We start from the raw sequence: 14,880 nt of genomic DNA, 5'->3' as shown, positions 1-14,880 counted from the left end.
GCACATGTCTGTTTACATGCTGAATTTTCCAAAACATTTCTAATAATAAGTGGCTTCAGATGGCTCCTAGGGAAAATGAGTCCAAACATTAGAAGCCAGCCATGTGACCTTGAAGTTGCTGTCCTTGGCAGTGTTCTTGTCTCCCATAGAGTTTGCTGTGCAACCACGGGCAGGTCATTTTCCCTACCTGGATCTATGCGTCCTCATCACCAAAACAAGGTCAGGGTTCCCTGAATACCAGTTCATGGAGGGGTGCTGGGTTAGTTGCATCAGAATCACCTGGGAAGCTTTTAAATATCCAGATTTCTGGGCCCCAGGGACTGGCAGGTCTGATTCAGTAGGGCTAGGATGGTATCCATCACCTGCTGTAACTTTAATTGGCTTCCTGGGCAATTTTTTTTTCACTGTAGCATTTTTTAAAAAAGATTTTATTTATTTATTTGACAGAGATCACAAGTAGACAGAGAGGCAGGCAGAGGAGGAAGAAGGCTCCCTGCTGAGCAGAGAGCCTGATGTGGGGCTCAATCCCAGGACCCTGGGATCATGACCTGAGCCAAAGGCAGAGGCTTTAACCCACTGAGCCACCCAGGGACCCCCACTGTAGCATTTTTAATAATATCCTTAAGTTTAAAATTACCCGGTTCTACAGGAGGAAAAGGGTTAACAAATGTTGATCTAACAGTAGACATCAGAGATTATATTTATGATGAATATTTTTTTTGTTTTTAGATTTTTATTTATTTGACAAAGAGAGAGCAGGAGCAGGCAGAGTGGCAGGCAGAGGGGGAAGCTGACTCCCCACTGAGCAGGGAGCCTGACAAGCAGGGGCTCAATCCCAGGACCCCAGGATCATGACCTGAGCCAACGGCAGACACTCAACAACTGAGCCACCCAGGTGCCCCTATTTTTATAAGATTTAAAACTATTTTGTTTTACTTAAAATGTTTAATTTTAATTTTGTTTCATATAATTACAATCATAAACTATATAAAAGAAATATGGTACTTTCAAAATGTTACTTATTTTCTGAGTCATTTTAGGTGAAAAAATTAACTATTCACAAACATCTTGAAAACAGTGTCTTTTTCCTTGCTAAATGCCATTTTACAAACTGGATCTTTCTTGACATGTATACACACAGAAGAGTATAAAACCATGGATTTATTGCTCCATAAATTTCCTCTAAGTGAGCAAAGACATGTATACACCACCCAGAACAAGAAATCAAACATTGCTGGCATCTCCTGGGCAATTTCTGATATGCATCCACATTTGGGATGTTACTTAGAGTAGATCAAACTCTAAGTGCCTCAGTTTTGTAAGATGTAAATGTAAACTATAATCTGTAAAATGTAATCATTCCTCAGATGGTGGAATTAAGTTAATTTATGTAATGTATCTAGAACACTGTCTCAGCCATAGCAAGTACTGTGTTTTAACTGTCCTATCAATCAACATCCAATATGGAAAGCAAAACCACTGTGAGTCTTTGGAGGGAACTTAATGCAGAGGTGACAGAGAGGCTGAGAAGTCAAATAGGGGACAGTGATGCAACCTATAGATTAGGCCGCAAGAAGTCACCCACCACTTAGCAGGAAGAAGAGAGGGGAAAGGTGGTGTTACTAGAACCTGGACCCATAGCTGGAGCTATGGACAAGACACAGCCATTGCCACGACACTGATGCAGGAGAATAAATACCCTGGCTTTTTCATTGTCCTGCCTCCAAGCTTCCTAGTGCTTCCCATTGACTGATCCCAGCAGGAAGTCATCTCTCAAGTGAGCCTGGGAAACCTAATCCGAGGGTCATCAGTGCCTCTCAGGGGAAGGATGAAGAATGCCTTTGAGGGCAGATTATTGTTATGTTGTAGTTGTTGTTGTTTTCTTCAAGGCCCTTTTCCATCCCCATAGTACTCAAAGTTTCTAGACCCTAGCCAACCACGGGTCTTCAGGGTTTTGTGAGTGCTTATTGATTAATTGATTCTGTGTGCTCATTGTACACACATATATAAATGCTTGGCTGCTGGTCTTTGGAAACTGACAGCTCAGGCCTTGGCAGAAATTCACTGATGCTAAAGGCAGCACAGCCCCTCCAAAGACTCAAGGAAAGGGAAGGTATATGGATCAGGTTTCTTGCTGGGGTCAGCTGCCTCAGCACCTTGCAGTCTTCAGAAGTGATAGATGGAAGGAGCTAGCCAGTGACATCACCAGACAAAAAGGAGGGTCCCAGAGAAATCAAGAACAAATATAAAGAAGCAAGACTATGGAATCATTTGTGCAGAGCACTGGGCAGTGGAGGGGAGGGACAGGAAATAGGACCCCACCCTGTTTTAAGGCTCCTTCCTAGAAAAAGACTGCAAAATACCCGCTTGTCTTTGGGACACATCCCCCTAAGTATGCTGTGTGGGAGGGGAGATCTGGGAATTTTGCTACCAAAAATGGGCAGAAAAGCTCTTTCTAAATGTTTCTTGCAGGACCCAGAATTTAACCTTGAATCAGGGGCAAATATGTTTATTTTAAGAGGTTTTTAAGAGAAAGGATCGGATATTATGGAATTCTTCCTAATGTACCGAAGACCTGCTTCACAAATTCATTCTTCCAGCAAATATTGACAGATAGCAGCTTGGCAACTGGTTCAGACAGTGAGTTTTGGAGTGAGGCAGAACTCTGTTACACTGTGGCTTTGCTTCTGCCTTAGTGTGTGGTCTTGGGCAAGGGACTTAACCTGTTTTCTCATCAGTGAAAGGTAATAATATGAATGACTGTGTAGAGTTGTGAGGATTTGAGTGAGTTCATGCATGAAAAGTAATTAGTACAGAATCTGAATCTCAGGAAATGGTAGTAGTTGGCTTTATTATGACTTGTATTATTTGTATGATTCTTTGCTAAATACTTAGCCCTATGTTAGCGCATTGGATCTCTCCTCAGCTCTGTGAGGTGCGTCAGGCAACCCACACGAGTTTTGCTTCTACTATGCATCTAGCACCCTGTCAGATGCTTATAAGTTGCATCTTGTTGATTTCATCCATTCAATAAATATTTGAGTATTTTATGCTAGGCTTTTTTTTTTTTTAGATATTATTTATTTATTTATTTATTTAAAAGAGACAGAGATCACAAGTAGGCAGAGAGCCAGGCAGAGGGGGAGGGGGAAGCAGGCTCCTTGCTGAGCAGAGAGACCCATGCGGGGGGGCTAGATCTCAGGACCCTGAGATCACAACCCAAGCCGAAGGCAGAGGCCCAACCCACTGATCCAAACCGGCGCCCCTATGCTAGGCTGTTCTGCACTGTGAACAAAGCAGGCAAAAACTATCTTTCATTGAGGAAACCCTCAATGAAAGGAGAGGGACAATTAATACAATTTAACACTTACGTTTATCATGTTCTAAAGTGTTTTACAAAAATAGTGATATAACCTATGAGGAAGGTGTTACTATATTTATCCTATTTTATAGATGAGAATATTGGAGCACAGAGAGTAAGTAGAAAGTCACCTGCCTAAGGTCTCATATATCAGAAGAGCTGGATTCAGGATTTATTTATTAATTTTTTAAAAGATTTTATTTATTTATTTGGGAGAAAGATAGAGCATAAGCAGGGGGAGCTACAGAGGGAGAGGGAGAAGCAGACTTTCCGCTGAGCAGGGACCCTGACACAGGGCTTGATCTCAAGACGCTGAGATCATGACCTGAGCCGAAGTCAGGGGCTTAACTGATTGAGCCACTCAGGTGCCCCCCTCCCTTTTTTTTTAAGTAGGCTCCACACCCAAAATGGAGTCCAGTACAGGGCATGAACTCATGACCCTGGGCACTTCCTTGCAAGGGCAAAGGGACCCCAAGAGTCGATGGTCAGGCTTCTGAAGAGAGTCACATGTGCAGGGTACTAGGAGCATCAGCTCACAGAAGCTGAGAAAGGGGAACTCCGAAAACTTTAAAGGGATCCCAGGGAGGGTCTGAGCAGTACCCTGACAGTGTTACTACACACACCTTCCCAAACTCAAGAAATGGCATTGCTATCCTGCTGGTTGTTGAGGCCCCAAAGGCTGGAGTCATCCTTGACCCACTCTTTCTCTCGAACTCATAGCCAATCCTTTGGGTAATATTATTATTTGCAATATATTTTTTTTAATTTTTAAAGATTTTATTTATGTATTTATTTGAGAGAAAATGAAAGAGAGAGAGGGAGAGAGAGAGCATGAGGGGAGGAGGGTCAGAGGGAGAAACAGATTCTCCACCAAGTCAGGAGCCTGATGCAAGACTTGATCCTGGGACTCCAGGATCATGCTTAACCAACTGAGCCATCCAGGTTCCCTAAAAAAAAAAATGTTTTAAGTCTTCTTTACGCCCAACTTCAGCTCTGTCTCCCAACCCCAAGATCAAGAGCCGCATGTTCTAGTCACTGAGCCAGCCGGGCACCCTGGCAATAGCTTTAAAATACACCCAGAATCTAATTACTTTTTTAGAAACTTTTTTTTTTTTTTTAAAGATTTTATTTACTTATTAGAGGCAGGCAGAGAGAGATGAAGGGAAGCGGGCCCCCTGCTGAGCAGAGAGCCCCATGCGGGACTTGATTCCAGGACCCCAGGATCATGACCTGAGCCGAAGGCAGTGGCTTAACCCACTGAGCCACCCAGGTGCCCCGACTTTTTTAGAAACTTTTTAAAAGTCATGGTGAAACTCGTATACAGTTCAGTGGAATAAAGTACATTCACACGGTCACGCAACCATCACCACAATCCTTCCACAGAACTCATTTCATCATGCAAAACTGAAACTCTGTACCTAGTAAACATTTTGTTTATTCATTCGTCTGTGGATGGACACTTGGGATTGCTCCTGCCTCTTGGCTATTGCAAATAATGTTGCTATGAGCATGGATGTTCAAATATCTCTGTGCATCCCTGCTCTCAATTCTTTTGAGTATGTAACCAGAAGTGGAATTGCTATCTCATATGGAAATTCTATTTTTAATTTTTTTAGTAACCACCATGCTGTTTTCCATAGTGGCTGCACCATTTTCCATTTCTACCCACAGCGCACAAGTGTTCCAATTTTTTAACATCCTCGCCAACACTTGTTTTTTTCTGGGTACTTTTTAATCTGGTAATTTCTTATCCCTTCTACAGTGTCTACCCTAAACCAAGCTGTTTCTGCTTCTGTGTGGATGATTGCAGCAGGATCCGTGTTGACCTCCCAACTTCTACCCTCATTCCCTGTGGTCTCAAGGCTATGCCTCTGCTTACAGCCTCCAGGGTCTTCCTCCCCTCCCACTCAGTAGGTTTTTACAATGGCCTGTGATGCTCTGTAAGATTTGTTCCCCACCCTCTCAACTCTGACTCATTTCCTACTTGTCACTCTACTCCAGACATTCTTCCTTTTATTTATTTATTTTTTAAATTTTTTTCTGTCCCAAGTAATCCACTGCCTCAGGGCCTTTGCTTGGGTTTGTCGGCCTGGAATACTCTTTCTTCAGATATCCTTACTGTAACTTGTTTCTTCACTTCCTTGTATTGTTCAAATGTCCATTTCTCAGTGAGGCCTCTTGGCTTTCCCCATTGCTCGCCCACCCCTCATCCATTCTCTGTTTTGTTTTTTTTTTAAAGATTTTATTTATTTATTTGACAGAGAGAAATCACAAGTACACTGAGAGGCAGGCAGAGAGAGAGAGAAGGAAGCAGGCTCCCCGCTGAGCAGAGAGCCCGATGCGGGACTCGATCCCAGGACCCCGAGATCATGACCTGAGCCAAAGGCAGCGGCTTAACCCACTGAGCCACCCAGGCGCCCCCCATTCTCTGTTTTCTCCATCCTGCCCTGTGACTGGAGAAATGACCCCTAGAGACCATAGCACCTGGGCTCTCCTGCCCACAGGCTTCTGGGTGGGTTAGACCCGTAGGAAGTGCTGCTGGGAGATGAATGGCAAAAGGAGAAAGATGTTGGAGTTTTCTTACATCCCACCTGCTTGCCCTGGCCAGATACAGCTGCATTGGCAGGGGGAGTCCTTCCCCTACTCTCCAGCTCTCCCCAACTCCCAACTTTCAGTGACATCATTTCCTCCCCTTGCCCTTCAGTCCTCAAAGTTCTAAGGCCTCTCTGTTGTTGGTGGTCCCCAGAGCCTCAATATCCCTTTTGATTCTCTGAACCCTGCCCATTCCTCTAGGCCCCTCAGTAAGACTTGAACCCTCCAGCTTGGATGATTCTGTCTCTTCCTGGATTCTGCTGGAAATACCTTCTGGATCATGTTATGTACAATTTCCAACCCTACCTTCTGTCTGGTGTGTTTTTTGATTTTTGGTTTTTTAAGTCGTCTTTTTGCCTATTGCAGGCCTTCAGCTCATGCCCCTGAAATCAAGAGTTGCAGGCTCGGGACACCTGGGTGGCTCAGATGGTTAAGCCTCTGCCTTAAGCTCTGGTCATGATCTCAGAATAGAGTCCCGTGTTGGGCTCCCTGCTCAGCAGGGTGTCTGCTTCTCCCTCTGTCACTCCCTCTGCTTGCGCTCTCTCTCTCAAATGAATAAATAAAATCTTAAAAAAAAAAAAAGTCACAGTGTCCCACCAACTGAGCCAGCCAGGTGCCCCTACTTTCTGTCTCACGAATTTGCACTTCCATTTCGTCTTTGTTCATGCACACAGCATGTATGATCTAACATTTACTTACTTGATTTTTTTCCTCAACCTGGTCCCCCACCCCCGCGCTTGCGCACACACAGTCAGGGAAGGACTGTCCAAGGGTGCGGGGGTGGGGGGGGAGGTTGCTTGTTTTGTTCACCATTGTATCTCCAGTGCTTGGCACATAGCAGGCTACCAGCAAGTAATTTGCTGAATGAATGAATGAACGAACGAGCGAGTGAGCGACAGGGGGAGCCACGGAGGAGACAGCAGCGTGGTCCAAGTTGAAGGCAGAAGAGCTGACTCTCAATTTCTCTTCTCTCCTCTGCCCCTCATTCTGCCCCTCGCCAAGAATGCTGAATGCCCTAGAAGGAGGCGGAAATGAGCGAGTTCAACGGCCCTCCAGCCGGGTGTTTACTTAATTAGGGCTTGTATCTCGAGGCTCGTCTGTGTTTAACGGTCCACTTAATAGCTTCATCTAGTTCCGCGCGGGCTCAGCGGAACCTGCGAGGCGAGGCTAGGTGGAGCCACTGGGTACCATCTGGGGCCTTCCCTGTCACGATGTGCTCCTGCACCCGTAGCTAACTTCCCAAGGAGCAAGAAAAGCAACCCCTGTGGTAGACCGAGGCTAGCGAGGTGCAGAGCTCAGCGAGCTGCCTCTGGCTTTTCCAGTGCATTGTCCCTGGCCAACTCCCAGCCGCTGGGACCATAAGCCAGTTAACCGAGCTCTCCCTTAATACCAGATGCCAATACAAAACATCAGCGGTGAAACTGAAGGGTTACATTTCTTAGTTTGGGGAATGCGAGGGTGCTAAGGAGGACAGAAACCACTCACGAGGCAGAGGACTATTAAGCCAAGATCTTAAAGCAATACAAGGCAATGTCTGGCACTTATTATGTGCCAGGTACAGAGTTTAGCGTTTTAAGTGTATTAATTAATTTAATCCTAGTTTATATGTATTAATTCATTTAATCCTAGTACTTTAGAAATCAGATGTCTTAATGCATGCAGAACTGAGCCTCAAAGAGGTTATTTCACTTGCCTGAGGCCTCAGTACTAATAATCATGGTGGAACACCGGTTTGAACGCAGGCGGTATGGCCAGTGTTCAGCTGGAGAGAGGACTACCACTGTCCCAGCGCAAACCGCTTGCCTCTTAGCCACAGGCCTAATGGGTGGAAAGATAGGCAAGCCACCAGGTTGTCCCTAAAGGGCCAAAGAATCTATAATTACAGACTCCAGGCTCCTCAAAGCCTGGAATCTGAGCTGGGGAGAAGGAAGGAGAGGAACCAGGAGGTGTCAGCCTGGGTTCTCAGGGCAGCTAGCGAAAGTAGGGAGAGGCTCCAGAGAGAGGCCTCAGGATCTTTGGAAAGCTCAGTTTGGTGGGGAGAGGGTGTGCAGGGTAGAGGGATTGAGTCTCAGGAGGGTTTCTTTCTCTTTTTTTAAGATTTTATTTGTTTGACAGAGAGAAGCAACCAGAGAGGGAACGCAAACAAGAGGAGTGGGAGAGAGAGCCTGACGTGGGGCTGGATCCCAGGACCCTGGGATCATGGCCTGAGCCAAAGACAGACGCTTAACTACTGAGCCACGCAGGCGCCCCCAGGAGGGTTTCTGTGTCCGGAGCCCACTTGTGTGTCCGGAGCCCACTTGTGTGTCCTGAAGGGGAAAGCAAGGTCTAAAGTAGAGGGACAAGGGGTGCATGGTGCCTCAGGTGTTAAGCGTCTGCTTTCAGTTCAGGTCATGATCCCATGGTCCTGGAATGGAGTCCCACACCAGGCTCCCCCTGCTGAGCAGGGACCCTGCATCTCTCTCTCCCTCTACAGCTTCCCCTCTACTTTTGCTCTCTGTCAAATAAAATCTTTAAAAAAGTTTTTGAAAAAAGTTGGGGCGCCTGAGTGGCTCAGTCAGTTGAGTGGCTGCCTGCCGCTTGAGTGGTGATCCCAGGGTTCTGGAATCGAGTTCCGCATAGGGCTTCCTGCTCAGTGGGGAGCCTGCTTCTCCCTCTCCCTCTGCTGCTCCCCCTGCCTCTGCGCTCTCACTCATGATCTCTTTCTCAAATAAATAAAAATCTTAAAAAAAAAAAAAAAGTAGAGGGACGAATACTAGCTCCTCCACCTTTCAAGAAGGGGTGGGGATGGGGTTCGGTAGGAGAACTGTTTATGTGAGAGGCTCCCAGAAGGCCGCTTGATTAGTATGAAGTTTTCACTTATATTCAGTATTTCAGACCAATAACAGCCTCGTCAAAAAAAAAAAAAAAAAAAAAAAAAAAGACTTGGGTGCCTGAGTGGCTCAGTGGGTTAAAGCCTCTGCCTTCAGCTCAGGTCATGATCCCAGGGTCCTGGGATGGAGACTCGCCTCCCGCTCTCTGCTCAGCAGGGAGCCTGCTTCCCACCCCCCCTCCTCCGCCTGCCTCTCTGCCTGCTTGTGATCTCTGTCTATCAAATAAATAAAATCTTTTTAAAAAAAGACTTTTTAAAAGTATTTACATTTCATATAAAGTTAAGAAAGTGTCACATTTGTATTTAATGGGGGAGGGGTTCCCTGGAGATGATGACGCTAATAACCGCGGTCTACTCGCCCCCTTTGGCTCCACAACAGCCGCTGAACTCTGGGGCCTTCTTTCCTAGCCTCCAGTTGTTGGGCTGTGCAATGGAAGTAATGAGTCTTCCGCAAGTTGCTGCAAAGTCCGTAACACGGCCTCTCTGCACTTCACTGCCAGCTTTAAGCCTTACTCCTGTGTCCTCAGCGGCCTGGCATGGGAGGTGGAGAGAGAGGCAGGGGGCAGCCCCCGCTGTAGCCGGCTGTGGGGCGTCCACACCCGGCCTCCATCAAAGCTTTGGATAACAGTGCCTTGGGGGAGTATGAATGGGGCGCCTCTGTTTCCAGTCGGGTTCAGAAGCGTCTCCACTTTTTTCTCACTGTAGCTGCAAGGCACAAAAACATTTTTCTTCGAGTGCTGCGGAGACTGAGGAGCGGGGTGGTTTTTGCTCTGTTTTTAACCTCGAACCCAGAATCTGTGGAACACAGCCTGGGTCCTGGCGGGTAGCAGTTCCGGAAACGCCCGTGGGCATTTCAGAATTGCTGCATTAACGCGAATACGGGCGTGTATCGTGGGCGTCCCCACCACGCCTGCGGGGGCCCCACCTGCGAGGGGGCGGGACCTGCGGCGCCGGACCAATCAGCACCCACCTGCGCTCACCTGGCCCCCACCCCCACCCCGCTAGCGCCAGCGGGCAGAGGCGCTCAAAGGCACCGGGAAAGCTTGGCGAACCACTGTCCCGGGGAGGCTGCTGCTTCTTCGTCCTTCGTTCTCCAGCTATGGAGCTCCCTAGTGGGCTTCTCGCATCCCTCCTCCTCGTCCTCCTCTTTAAGGTACTCCACTGCCTTGCCCCAGCCGGAGCGGTCCAGCTGGGCGGGTCCGCACGCGTCGGCGGCGTCGAGGGGAGAGAGTTGCTGGGCTACTTGCGGCCAAGGTGGCGGAGCAGAGCCCCGCGAGGGATATCGGGCCGGGTATGCAGAACCGGGCACGCCTGTGACCCAGCCGTTCCCTTTTCTCCTCTTCCCTCAAGGCGCAGGTTTGCTGGCTGCCTTGCGTGGCCTCCGAGCCGTGCGGGGCGGGCTTCGGGGAAGCTGAAGTGACGCTGGTGGCTGGAGGCGCGAAGGTGGATCTGGGCCAGGCGCAGAGCAAAGGTAAGACCTTCCTCGAGGTATCCCGATGGAAACGCGGGGCCGAGGGTCGCACGTGGGCTGCTCCAGTGGTCCGCGCGAGGGGTGCCCAGGCTGGGGCGGGGGGAATTTCTGGCGACGCTGCCTCCGCCTCGGGTTTGGAGAAGTTGCAGAAAGCATCTCGGGGGTTAGCGTGGGGGTGGATGGCGGACAGAGAAGGATGGAGAGCACAGCGCCGTCCGACCTGCAACTCCTCCTTGCCCCGCTGCGGCGGCTTACCTAGACCACCTTCGGGGTGCGGGGCGGCTGAGTTCCTCACCCAGCCCGGACGTGGGAAGCTCTCCCCCCACTGGCCCCCGCAAAGGAATGCGTCGTCCACATTCCTCCCCCAACCCCCGCGCAGGTGTGGGGATGAGCCGTGCCCTGGGCAGCCCCCTTCGCCCCTCTCGGGCCCCCTTTGTGTACCGTGCTTTGTGTCTCCGACGGACAGACCGGGTCTGTTTCTCTTCTTCGTGCTCCCTTCCCCCGCCCCCCCCTTCTTCCCCGGCAGCTGGAATGCACTCTTAACCCTGCCCTTCCCGGAGGGCCTGCGCCCCTGCAGCCTGCGTGGAAACTGGGTCTGGCACACCTGGGCTGGGGCCATCACGCAGTGGGACACCCCTGCCCCCCACCCCCAACTTGGGACTGGAATGTTGGGGGAGTGGGGAGGGGGTCCCAAGCCGGAAGGTCTTGAGCCGGTGCGGTGGATGGGAGATCAAAGAACATTTTTGATCATTTAGTATACTAGTACCCCCAACCCCAACAAAGTTGAAAATCTTGAGAGCGGGGAGTCATTTTGGTGCGGAGAACCAGTGCGTTATGAGACCTGAGCAGCTGCGGGCTGATGGGGGCCTCTTTTCCCTCTATCCAAGACGGGACAGTGGGGGTTTCTACACCCATCAAACCCAAGTTCTTAAACAGAGGTGTAACCCAGGATCCTTGGGTTGGGGTTCCAGCGGATCCCTGACCTGTGAAAATTGTTTAAGAACTTGTGTGTGCATTTTTCTGGGAAGGGGATCTACAGTTTAGGTGGCTTTCAAAACAATTAAGAACCTTTGCCACCTAGCCTATTTCTAATGCCTTCATCAGCAAACCCCTCACCCCAGGTACAAATTACCAGTTTGAATGTAGAAGTACTAATGCCTAGGGGACAGAATGGCTCTCCTTTGTTCCTTCACAAGAGGACTGGGGTCTGGAGTCTGTGGGAGACTTTTTTTCCCCTTTTCCCAAACAACCTTGCAGATTGACAAAACAATTAACACCCTGGCTAGGCCAGGCTCCTTAAACTCTGGGCTGTAGGGAGCCAAGCAAAGGCATTAAGAGGCCATGCCTCATAAACTTTAAATTCTTGCACATGGGTTTATTACTGACTGGCTAACAAACTGCAACTCAGCCAACCTGTAAAAATGTTAACTTGGGCAGGGCCCCAACTCCAATTCCGGCTCCCTGAGGAAGCTTTATTGCTAACCAGACCTCTGCCAAATCTGTACTCCTCCCCCGCATTGTCAAGTTCTCCCAACTTGAGTCTCATGGCTTTTGAGTGTTGATTGTGCCGGATCTTTCTTACCGAAGCAAGAAATATCAGATTAACTGTCACTTCGCTAAGCTTGGGGTTGTTGGGGGGAAGCAGTTATCAGGTTTTCAATTTCACCGTCCGGTTGGCACGTGTTTCCTGGTGATGTCAGGCATTTTAAACTTTTTGAGAAAATTCTGCCTTCTTGGATGTCTGCTTTATGGTTGTGAAAATGGTGGGTTCATGCCAAGAGCACACCTGGGTTATAAAACAAAGAGTGGGTTAATGTGCTTAGCTAACCTTGAGCCGCCCTGCAACATGACTGGTTCTTACAGTAGTTTTCCTGTGAAGTAGGCTGCTGCCTTCTTTCTTAAGTAAAAGCAGGTTTCTGGGTCCAGTGGGTTCCAATAAACTGACACACCCTAACAAAAAAATACTGATACTTCTCTTCTTAGTCCTCAGCTGCTGACATCTTTCTGCCTCCCCACCTCCATCCCAGCTCTGTGTCCTCTGTGCACAGGATGGATCCAGCCATGTTGAAAGGGTTATCCTGAGGGTACATACAGACTCTCTCGAGTTTGGCCAAGCAGCCAAGTTTTCTTAGTGCGAAAGAACAATTGCCCCTCTTGTTCGCCCCTGGGTTATGAATATCACAGGTGTCTATGAAGTTGAGCTCAAAGAAATTATCTGATATAATTAATACCTTGTTTGCATGTGCACTTTGCTCTTCAAAGCACTTCCACAACTCTGAGCTTGCTTTGTCCTCCTGACGCTCTCTTGAAGCTGGTAAGGTAACTATTAAACAGCTTGAGCTCTTAATCTCAGAGTTGGTACTTCAGAAAGCCTGTAACCCAGCTCTGCTGGAGGTTTCAAAGGTGGAGACACAGAAGCAGCTTAATGGATTCAATTTTGTAGGCTGAATAGCTCAGGAGCTACCTTGAGGGTCACAAACATGACTTTTCCCTTTGGGTTTAGTTCTGGACCCGATACACCCAGAAGGTATTTGCAGGAACCCTGACAATCTTGTGAAGGTCTGCCTGTTTTACGCATGAAGCCTGAGTGGTTGTGGCTTCACCAGAGGCATTACTACTGGAACCAGCTGGGACTTGAATAGAAGTTTGTGATTCCTAAGTTCTGTGACTTTTTTCACTACCAGAAAGTGGGAGGTGGAGGAAAGGAAGGGGAGTGTTGGAGCGCCAGATCCCACAGACACCAACAGCAACCCCTGTCCAAAGAGCAATTTGTCATTTATTCATTCTTATCATAAGGTTTTCCAGAAACATTCCTGTAGGGAAACTGGCTTAGATACAGTGTCTCGGTGTCTTAGTGATGGGGCTTGGGTCAAGTGATGCTGGGCTTGCCTCCACCGAGGGCAAGAGGTTAATCGAGGGAGGCAGAGCTGGAATGTTCCCCCCAACAACCACAACTGCACAGTCTGTGGGGCTGCCTTCAAGTGTGGTCTGGAAGCAAAGACAAAGAAGAGGTGGGAGGGGGGAATTTGCATGGTCATAGGACAGTGATTAAAAGTGATTGACCCAACGTGGTCATACATCCTTAATGGTGGACAGTCGAGAGAGGCAGCTTAATTACAGTAAAAAATCCATTACTTCATTATGGGCCCTCAGCAGGTTCAACTCACCCTTAGTCAGTGTTTCAGTAAGATTAAAGCTAACCCACATTAGCTTTGGTAGGTAACTTCAAAGTTTCAGTAATGAATTTGACTGCACATGAATTAACTTCGACATGAATTTGCCTATTTCAACTTGTGTAAAAATTGCCTTTTGTTTTGAGGCCTCCATTCTGGGCCACGCCCTCTATATTTTATTCTTTCAGTAAACATATATTTAGCATCTGCATGTGTCAGGCAGTGTTCTAGAACTACAGCTAAAGCTATGGACAAAACCAAGTTCCTGCCCTTGGGGAACTGATAGTCTAATATTTTTTATGGTTATAATCCTCTTGCGAAGCAGGTAGTGGTAACTCCTTTGCTGTGAACGGGGATAAGCAACTTGACGTGAGGTCGCTGGGGCCGTCAGAACTGAGGCCAGGATTTTATTTTATTTTAATTTTCAGCTGTTTTGTTTTTTTTTTTTTTTAAAGTAATTTCTATACCCAGCATGGGGCTCAAACTCAACCTCAAGATCAGGAGTCATATGCTCTACTGACTGAGCCTCTCAGTTACCCCAAGGCCAGGATTTTAAATCCAGGGGGATTCCTCGGTGCCCAGTAAATCTGCCTCAGTAATGAATATTTGGAAACTAGGGCTAGGGCTTTGAGCCCAGCTGGCTGCCTTCCTGGCTCAGCAGTGGACTAGGGGTTGGTTGCTGAAGCCTGTTGCACATCACCGTTAGCTTGTGCCTGGGGAGCAGGTCCCAAACCTCTCATCTCCCCACCTCCTCACATGGCACTCTGTTCCTAGGTTACCCAGTGCAGGGTGCCCTCACCTCCCTGCCGTGGGTAAGGAAGGCATTGCTTACTGAGTTTCTAGGGCTGGAAACTATAGCTCTGCACAGCATTTGGAGGATAATGGAGGAGGAGGGAGAGGAGGACCTTCCCTGCTCAAATCAGTTGAGGCTTTAGTTCTGAGGCTGAACTGTCTCCATCCAGAGAACCACTGTTTTTAAAGAATAACATATATGGAGGAAAGTGCCCAAATCATAAGTGTACAGCTCAGTGATTGCCAGAGATTTGAAATACCCATGTAGCTGTACCTAGATCAAGAAACAGCATTACTGGGGAGCCTATTTGGCTCAGTCAGTTAAGCATCTGACTCTTGATCTCAGCCTATGTCAGGGTCGTGAGTTCAAGTCCCATGTTGGGTTCCATGCTGGGTGTGGAGATTAGTTAAAACAAACAAACAAATAAACAAACAAAACAGCATTACCAGCCCCTCAGATGCCCCTTCCTTCCCATTCTCTATCCTCCCCACCAAGAAAAGCACTGTCTTGACTTCTCATACCGTAGATTAATTTGCCCATATTTGAATTTTATGTAAAACAATCATATATCCTCTTGGGTCATTATACCTTGTAAGATTCTCCCATATTTCTGGAGGTATT

General features: G+C 48.0%; 1 protein-coding gene across 4 annotated transcripts in view; it reads left to right on the top strand.

Moving 5' to 3' along the window:
• Nucleotides 1-14,880, top strand: part of CDH3 (cadherin 3) — a 107,857-nt gene that overhangs the window by 53,716 nt on the left and 39,261 nt on the right. For all 4 annotated transcript variants that reach the window (XM_082711692.1, XM_082711690.1, XM_082711689.1 and 1 more), the window contains 2 exons: nucleotides 9,828-9,975; nucleotides 10,173-10,293. In XM_082711692.1, coding sequence (XP_082567818.1) covers nucleotides 9,922-9,975; nucleotides 10,173-10,293 — 175 coding nt within the window. In that variant the 5' untranslated portion in view covers nucleotides 9,828-9,921. The remainder of the gene's footprint in view (nucleotides 1-9,827; nucleotides 9,976-10,172; nucleotides 10,294-14,880) is intronic.

This window comes from Mustela nivalis (genome assembly GCF_964662115.1).
Source record: "Mustela nivalis genome assembly, chromosome: 18".
Classification (NCBI taxonomy): domain Eukaryota; kingdom Metazoa; phylum Chordata; class Mammalia; order Carnivora; family Mustelidae; genus Mustela; species Mustela nivalis.
This window is presented reverse-complemented; position numbering and strand designations above follow the sequence as displayed.